General features: G+C 34.9%; 1 protein-coding gene across 1 annotated transcript; it reads right to left on the reverse strand.

Moving 5' to 3' along the window:
- Positions 1-2,377: 2,377 nt before the first annotated feature.
- Positions 2,378-6,905, reverse strand: LOC149575428 (putative tocopherol O-methyltransferase, chloroplastic). The gene is made up of 7 exons (XM_089815170.1): positions 6,297-6,905; positions 4,365-4,531; positions 3,833-3,937; positions 3,284-3,394; positions 3,095-3,187; positions 2,896-2,998; positions 2,378-2,751 (listed from the first exon to the last, which is right to left on the reverse strand). The coding sequence occupies exons 1-7, from the start codon at positions 6,625-6,627 to the stop codon at positions 2,648-2,650; spliced, it is 1,014 nt and encodes a 337-aa protein (XP_089671296.1). The 5' UTR covers positions 6,628-6,905; the 3' UTR covers positions 2,378-2,647.
- Between the last annotated feature and the right edge of the window lie 2,035 nt (positions 6,906-8,940).

Below are 8,940 nucleotides of genomic sequence, written 5' to 3' on the forward strand. Positions count from 1 at the left end.
TATCTTCACAAAGGCACTCTTTAAGAATAGCTTTGAGTATCTCTTGAGAAGCTATGGATTATTGTTCCTCCTAACTAGATGCATAAAATGGTGCATCTCTCCAAGGGGAGAAAGCTCAAGATATATTTATTGTTTCATGTACTTTTGTAGGTGATCTAACTAGTTATCGTTGACATAAGGAAAGAGTGTGATAGAACAACAAGGTATGACAAGTTTGATAAAGGAAGAATAAGGTTGCAAGCCTTGGTCCCTTTATTCTTGATGTGAAGGGGGGTGATATACTAATCGAAGCCACAAAAAGTGTTGAAAGCTTGTTAAGAAAGAGGAAAATAATGATGAGTGTTGGCATCAATGATGAAGGGAAAGATTGTTAGTAATTGGTGTTACATTGTTGTCAACCATTTGCTTGTTGTAGTCGTAAGACCTTGAGAAGCAACAATGTCGTCAATATTTATGATAAAGTTGAGAACTTGTTGATATACATATAATGATTGCAGTTGTGATTCTATGAGATGAGAAGTGTCATTGATGATTGGGTTGTTAGTCTTATGCTAACATAATTGTGGAGTGATGCAAGATGTATACCAAATGTATTGCCTCTCTAGTATTAGTATGTTGCAAAATGTAGAAATTTATGCATATTTTCTCAATGTTTGTTGTATTGCAATAGAAATGGTATGTGTGTTAATGATTCAAGTTAGAATTAGAATTAAGATAAGAAACATAAACATGACTTTGGTAAGATGGGGATTAGAAGCATAACAATAGCATGGATGGTAGAATGTTGCTAATGAACATTTGAGGTGTTTTGATCATTAAATAATGTTGAAGTATGTGTTTGTAGAGAAGTGCTCTAGCAAAGTATTCTAGAAGAATACTCCACATTCCTTTGCATTAGATATGACCTTGTGGTTTGGAACATAGCTTAGATCGAATGACGTTGACCATTCAAGAAACATCTTTATATGGCCTCAAAGCATTAATTGATCTCTTCAATGCTACATTGTGTCTAAAGCTGGTTTACATGGTTGTTTGTGGCTATTTGGTTGACATGGTTTGCTATCTTGCTTATTCGTGTTCTTAATTTCAATAGATGGTGTATTGAGTTGATTTTGTGTCTCACTATGTTGTATGGAGATTTGCATTGAGTGGTTTCATGTTGAAGATGTGTTTTGGGGGGTTGACTACCTATTGTTATGCATTACCTTGTTCCTAACATTGGGTGATGTGCACCAAGTGTATGTGAGGTTTAAGATCTGTCATGTTGAAGATGTGTTTTGGGGGGTTGACTACCTATTGCTACACATTACCTTGTTCCTAACATTGGATGATGTGCACCAAGTGTATGTGAGGTTTAAGATCACACTGGGTTTTGTAGTTTGATGTTTTGGTTCCTCTCCATCTCCTAGATAGGACCACTTTCACCATAATTATGTTTTGATGATCAAGCATCTAAAATTACCCATATCCCTTGTTTTGGCCAACCTAGTTAATGACTAGCATGGATCCAAATAGTACAAATAGAAGGTTGAATTAGTTGCAATTGTGTGGAGTATGTGTGAATTGTGGGCGATGTGAGATTGAGGGAGTACTAATGTGTGGTGGAAGTTGTGGAACTGAATTAATAGTGCATGCTTAAGACATCAATTCTAAAACATCTAAAAGCCTATTTCATTATACTTAATTTCATGTATCCAATGTTTAGATATTGTATCTCCCCTTTAGGTCCTTTTTATCTTGCCTTATGATAGTGTGTCTTTTGGCAATAAGTCTAGTATTGAGTGTCTTGTAATATTTTTCATATATTGAGTTGATTCTCGTTGTGGCTTTCATTCTTGGAGCCTTCTTCATAAGTTTGGTATTCTCTTGTGCATTGATGTTGCATAGTCATCTTGAGGCTCATCACCACCGCCATTGATGGCATTGTGAAAAAAAATTCAAAAATCAGCTGAAGAAAAATGGAAAGACTTTATAGAACAATTTTATGGATGGCATCTTTTATGCTTGATCACTGCTCCAAAAAATGATGTTTTGCTTTTGAATTTTCTTCTTAAGTTAAATTGTTTTTGGTCTATAACTGTTTCTTTTGGTATTATGGTCAGCTCTGAGTTTGTCTAATGGTGGACAACTTGTACTTTTGAAAGAGAGGTCAAAGTCAAATTTTACTGGTGGTGAAATGTGTCTGTCTATTTTTCCCATATTATTGTCACCTTATGTAGTCCCAAAAACATATACGAATATGGTAAACTATAAAGAACTTTTATTTTTTCTCTCTATAATTTGTTACTAATTAATGATTATTTTAAATATTGAACTTATATATTAGTTCTTAAAACTGTCTATTTTACTACTTCTTAATAATGTAATTATGGATCTGTTCTAGGCTGCAATGGTATAGTCTCTCTTGTTTTCTATTCCAATCAGGGTGGTACTCTGTTTATACAATCAAAAACAATATCAAATGAGATAATAATTAATAACCTGTACAATGAATCGAGATGGGGCAGACTCAAACTAAAATTATTTCAAAAACCTATAATCGAAGTGATACCATAAAAAGCTCATGGCTACATGATCAGCCTAACACAGCTTTGTCCTCGTGACAATCTTTATTTTCAAACATATTTTCGTTTTTTTGGTAATTCCTTCACGTTGGTTTGCGGGCAGTAATAATTGTAAATTTTATGAGTCCTTGCTGGTAGCCTTTCACCATAAGATTCATAGCAAGTGCCCCCTTAATTGTCTTCCACCCTGTCCAAAATAACAAACCATTAGTACTCAAGGGCATGCATATCTGCAATTGCGGCTTAGCTCTGTCATGTTCTTTAGTATTTCTATGTGGGTGTAAGAATGGAGCCATGGGCATTATTGTAGAGTTAGAGAAGATTGATATACCAGATTTAAGCAGACCCATAACTCCTCTCCAACTTAGGGCTGAGCTAATCACCGCTGGCCAAAAGGGAGCTACATTTTCTGACCAGTCTGCCGTCTTAATATCCTGTTGCACAAAGCCCATGTATTCAACCACATTTATTGTGAATTTGTTTTAGTTTAACTTTGCTAATTTAGTACTTAAATTCCTCATTCTATTCACCTCTAGTGAACAAGCTTGTGCAAGTTTCACATAATCTGCCCCAGAACACCAGGCTGGAAGATAAAATGCACTACATATCTTGTCTAATAATTCCTGAGATGGGTTGAAAATGGTTTCAGTTAGAAAGCAATATGTAAAAGCCACAAACAATTATAAATGTGTTTTTGTCTAAGCGTAGGAAAATATTACCTGTTCGCTTGGTTTGAGAGAAACTTCTCCTGGTGAGAGGTCTCTGTGACACCATGTCACTATTATAATGGATCCACCAGGAGCTGCTACACGGACCAGCTCCTTCATAAACTGCCCAACCCATAAATCAATGGTTGCAATTTAATATTTTCATTGAAGAATTTAAACTAAACCAATGATCTTTGGGTGTGCATGAGCGTCTCCCATGATTGTTTCTTCTGATGTGGGGAGATAATTAATTTGTATTTTAAACTACCATTTTGGTTCTGTTTTCTCTTGTCCATTTCATTGGTCTGGCCCTTTCGATACTGGGCATTTTTCAAATGGGAGCTGTGCTTTTATTGTAAATAAAACGATTAGATTCCATTCTCTTTTTCTTGTTATTTCACTTTCATGATAGAGCATGAAATGTTAAAAATATTGAAGAAAAGGAATCTCACATAATATTAAAAGCTAATGTTCTGAGTCATCTAGATTAGTTAAATAAAACTTACCTTGTTTAAGTAGTAGATAAAAATGACAGGCTAAAAAGGACCTATTAAAATCTACCTTTTCTTTATCTGGCATGTGTTCTCCACTCTCCATTGACCACACCAGATCAAACTGGTCATCTGGGAAAGGCTGGTTCAATGCATCAGCAACTTGAAAATCAACCTGCAATTGAAACGAAGAAAGAAATTACATTTAATAGAAATAAATTAATCATTATAGATATATGACTTCTGCAGTCTATAATGTTATTGTGCTTAATTTTAGTTTTTGAAAGCTTTGAATCAAATCATGTAATGTAGAAGAAAGAGCAACACAAATGATGCTTTACCTAATTTGATTAAAAATATTTATTTTTTAAATCCAGGGGTGTCCCTGCAACCCAGCCCAGCGCCCAGTAGCTTGAGGCGAGCTGGGGCAACACTAATGAAATAAATTCGTACCAAATAAATTCGTACCACAAATACCAGAAATTAAACATTAATTATCTAGAAGTACAGATTTCCAGACTCTTGATGGAAATTCCTTTGTAGATTTTTTAACTAACATTGTAATATAAACTAATGAAAATTGCATGTAGAGGATCACCCACCCTATCTCCAAGGCCTGCAGCAAGAGTGAGAGCAGTTGCTCTGGAGGCTTGGAGGGGACTGAGTGTGATGCCTTTTACATTTGCTCCATACTTGGTTGCCAAGTACCTCGAGCTCCCTCCAATGCCACATCCAACATCCACAGCACTTCTTGGCCTCTCTGACTCCTCTGAACTCCAACAAAATACATGATTGTAAATATTCTTATTTATAAGACTCGTCTTCTTTATTTTATGAGAGCTATTGAGCATTACAGTTATAGCAGATCTACAGAGCCTTCTCTAGATGTAAATAATGCTTGATCTATTGTGGTCAAATGTAAAACATGACTGCTTTGGGTAGCAATTAGAACTTCTCAATTCTAATCAATATTCTTCAATTGTCTTTTAAGTCCATTGTGCCCTCTGCCAGCTGCTCTTGATGCTGTTGTGAAACCTTTTGTGCCTGGCGATCATCCTTGTTCTTGATGAGGCCTCTTCGGCCACTCTTAAATATTATACATTAATTGAAAAATTAAGCGTAGAAAAATAGTCAATTTTAACTATATTACACATTAATTGAAAAATTAAGCTTAGAAAAGTAGCCAATTTTAACTAAAATGAAATGTTTGAACCATTCGCTTTTGTTTCAAAATTAGCTACTCCCTCTCAATTGACTCTTCTCTGGTCAGACGTCTTCAATCCTCTCTTTCTTTGGTGCTCTGTTTTGGGTGACAGAGCTGTCCCCTCCTCTTTCACCCAGTTTCATAGATGATAGGCAATTCATGGAATGAATTAAAAAAAAATTGAAGGGTCAAGGGATTAAGAGATACAATATGAGCATTTTTAAAATATAAGCATTTTTTCAAGGTTTTTCGATCTAATTTTTATATCATTGTTAATCATAGTGGACTTACCTTATGTTGTGATTGTTGGTCCTTATGTTGTGATCGTTGGTCCTTATGTTGTGATTGTTGGTCTTTTGTATTCTTGTTGATCCTTTTTGCTTACAAGTTTGAATCTTTAAGTTCATGTTGTTGAACTCCATAACATTTGACTTGACACTGACTTTGTTTTAGGCCCTTGTTAACTAATGTGTTTGCCAGTTTTATGTTCCTGTTGGACTTCTAATCTCATGAGTTTGGGCTATCATTATATTGATTTTGTAAGCATGCCAATTATGAGTTTCTTTCATGTATGACCTTATTATAGAACTCTACTAAGAATCTCAACCAATTCATGAATATTTAAAAAATTGTTTTAACTTTTTAAAATGTTATAAATTATAGTATTAATTTAGATATCTAAATAAAAAATAAGTAAAATATATTTTTATAAAAATTATATATCACTTTTATAGTTAAATATTATCACTAGCAGTATATGGATTGAATAAATGATCTATATTTTTTATCTTCTTTTAGAAACAAATATACACATACATATTCCACTTACATATACACACATGTACCTACCTATGTATATCTCTAAATTTAGAACATATATTTGAATAAACAATAGATTATAATATATTACTACAATAATAATTTTACACATAATATTATATTAGTTTATTCAATTATAATATTCTATTAAGATTGAATACATTATTTCCCTTTAATATTTAAAAAATAATAATTTCCTAAGAACCCATTTTCATAGAGATCAAGTACCCACTTAAATTTACAAAATCAAAATTAAAAAAATAGTTTCCTATACACTATAATGATAAACAGTGGATATCCTTAAAACTTCAATAAAGTTTATTGCACGTTACTATTGCATACTTCCAGAAAGACCTGATTCCTTTTTAAGGCCCAACAAAATGTTAATATTAACACCTACTTCCTACTCCCGCAAATCACTACCAAAAATAACCAATTAAATCCCAGCAAAACTCGTTCAAATAAAATTAAAAAGACGGAATCTGCAACATTATCCAGAGGGTTAACTTACCAGAAAGTCCAGCAAATGAGAGGGCTTGTTCGATCATTGTGATCTGAGCAGCCGAGTGATCGACACGTTGAGGATTGTCCAGCGGATAAAAGCCGTGGTGCATGTGTTCTCCCCAGATGTCTTCCCACACGCCTGAAGACGCGTCATAAAATTCAGCGATTCCTTCTTTCAACTGGGCACCACTGCGGCACCGAATCTCTCTTGTGGGATTCGAACCCGTAATCATATTTGTTCTCTTTATTTCTGTTCTCTTTACGTGCCCTACGCCAATGTATTGCTTTGCAGGGCGAGAAGGAACGAAGAATCTCGCGTTTGTGGCCGGCAATGCCATTGGATGCAGAACTAATCTGAATCTGGCGGCCTAGACGTCATCTTGAGCTCCCTTTGTCAGTTTGGTGGAGAGGAATTTTAGGGTTCAGGGCATATTGCCTGGGTAGTTATATGGGCTTTTGGTTTTAGATTTAATGGATGAATGGTTTTAAAACACAACACAAAATATCTTGGGAATAGCATCTCTACTATTTAGTAAATATGGTGTATATGAAGTTAGGAAATTAGTTATGTAGGGGAGGGGACCCTCTATTTGATTAATTTCAAGGAGTTTATGTGATTCAAGAATGGTACACATCTTTCATATATGGTGGTAAAGTTTTAAACAATTTGTGATCAATTTTTTAGATATGTCTTTTGATGTTGAATGAATCAAAATGTTTGTTGTTTTGGTCGGTTTTGTTTCTTTAAAAAAGTGCTTTAATTGTTTTTTTTAAATGTTTTTGGTCACTTCATGACAAAATGTCACTTTGTCTCCAACACTTGCATGTTGCAAAATAGGCATATTCTCTTTTCTCATTCTTCTTTAGGTATTATCCATTTACCTATTAAGTTGGTATTTACATCACTCAATGACACATTAACTTAATTTGGCTCACAACCATAAATCATATAGTACATATATATGTGTTCATACATGTATACATCATATATTTACACATATATATGTTCATATTGTATATGTATATGTATATGCATGTGTATATATGTATATAAGTGTATTAATTTCTCCCATGAGGATATATACACATGATCTAGGATATTGTTTATTAACCTATGAATCACATGGGGGTTTCTTCACCGACTACTTTTGGCCTATTTGAGTAGGCCCTTGCATCCCTAGTGAGATGTTTCATTTATTTTTTATATAAATACAAAGTTGGGAATCATCATTCAAAGTTGTAGCACCTATTACCCCTGCCACCTACGGTCCCTTCAGTCCTCTCTTGCACCTCAACATGGTTTCTCTTTTGTCCCCTCTTCATCGAAAGCACATGAAAAGTGTGTCTCAAGATAAGCCCCCACATCTTCTAAAGACCTCATATCCTTCAATGATGTCTTTTGGTCCTATGTCTAAGGGTAGCATAGACAAAAGAAAGGTGTTTGTGTTGCCTAACGGTGAAGAGGTCATCATGGACTTTCCCATCTCCTCTAACACCTTCTCATCAACCTTCAAGGGTTCCCTATGTTCCTCCTATCATTCACAAGCACGTAAGGATGTCACCAAGCCTTGGCAAGCCTCACATCCTACTTTGAACCTTTGTTGACATCCAATTGCACGTGAGCATAGGTATCACTAGCGGGTTAGAGCCCTAGAATGTGAAAATCCATGATGAAATCTTTAGTTTTGATGTCTATTATTTCTCCTTTGAATCTTTCTCTAGCTCATGTATCAACTCTTGTTGTAGCAATTCCTCATCCAACCACATCCTCTATCTCACTTCTTGTTGCTCTAGGAGTGACTATCAATCCTTGTGCAAACCATGTCTAGGCTTTTATTCCCCCTTCCTAGGAACCCCCACTACACCTCTTTAACCCCCACTACACCTCTTTATTTGATACCATGTTTCCTCACACTCAAAAATATGTTGCATACACAAGTTGCATCGAGTGTGGTTATGTCTTCTCAACTGTGTCATCTCTTAGTCCTCATCCCAACTTTTATAGGGTGCTTAGGAAACCTACAATGGATTGAAGGTTCTCCCCTCCATCCTTTAAAAGAAAGTTTTAGTAAATCCTTGTAACTAAGTTTTTTTGTCATGAGTCCACTTCAATAGATCCTCTCTTTGGTTTTTTGCCTTACAATAGAGGAGACTTTGGATTCTCATGAGTTCAAAAGTGCCCCTTTCATGAAATTTGACAATCTGTCTTCTTTATCTTTGCCTCACTTTGGGTTGCATGTATGTTCAACATCATGATTGTGAGCTTGGAAACTAATCCTAGCAATTACCTTTTTTCTTTTTAATAGTTAAAATATCTTTATCTACTAGTCTTGTATAGTTAATCACGTATTTCTTGTATTTTGCACAATGTTCCATTTAAACCTTGAAATGCATCATTCATCAAACAAGTTGCCTTGATCACCCTAGCTCGCCAAAATGCTATAAGTGAGGTGATGAAAGGGTTGATTCGTTCCTTCTAACTTTATCAATCACAAGCGTAGCAATTTCTCTTTAACAAGTTGTCAACCACCATTTCTAGAAAGAGAAGTACCATACTTCAAAGGTGTTGAACCAAAATAATGCTTTGAAGATGGTTATAAAAACTATGCAAACATGGATAATTTGATAAGAAAGAGGTGGGAGGCCCATAT

The sequence above is a fragment of the Cupressus sempervirens genome, chromosome 2, assembly GCF_028749045.1.
Source record: "Cupressus sempervirens isolate cs-2001-9-10 chromosome 2, ASM2874904v1, whole genome shotgun sequence".
Classification (NCBI taxonomy): Eukaryota; Viridiplantae; Streptophyta; class Pinopsida; order Cupressales; family Cupressaceae; genus Cupressus; species Cupressus sempervirens.

Coding starts and splice junctions, on each gene's coding strand:
- LOC149575428 (XM_089815170.1), bottom strand. CDS start 6,627: ATGGCATTGCCGGCCACAAACGCGAGATTCTTCGTTCCTTCTCGCCCT. Junction 3,395..3,832: donor ACATGCCAGATAAAGAAAAG/GTAGATTTTAAT, acceptor TGGGTTGGGCAG/TTTATGAAGGAGCTGGTCCG. Junction 3,188..3,283: donor CTCTCAAACCAAGCGAACAG/GTAATATTTTCC, acceptor AACCCATCTCAG/GAATTATTAGACAAGATATG.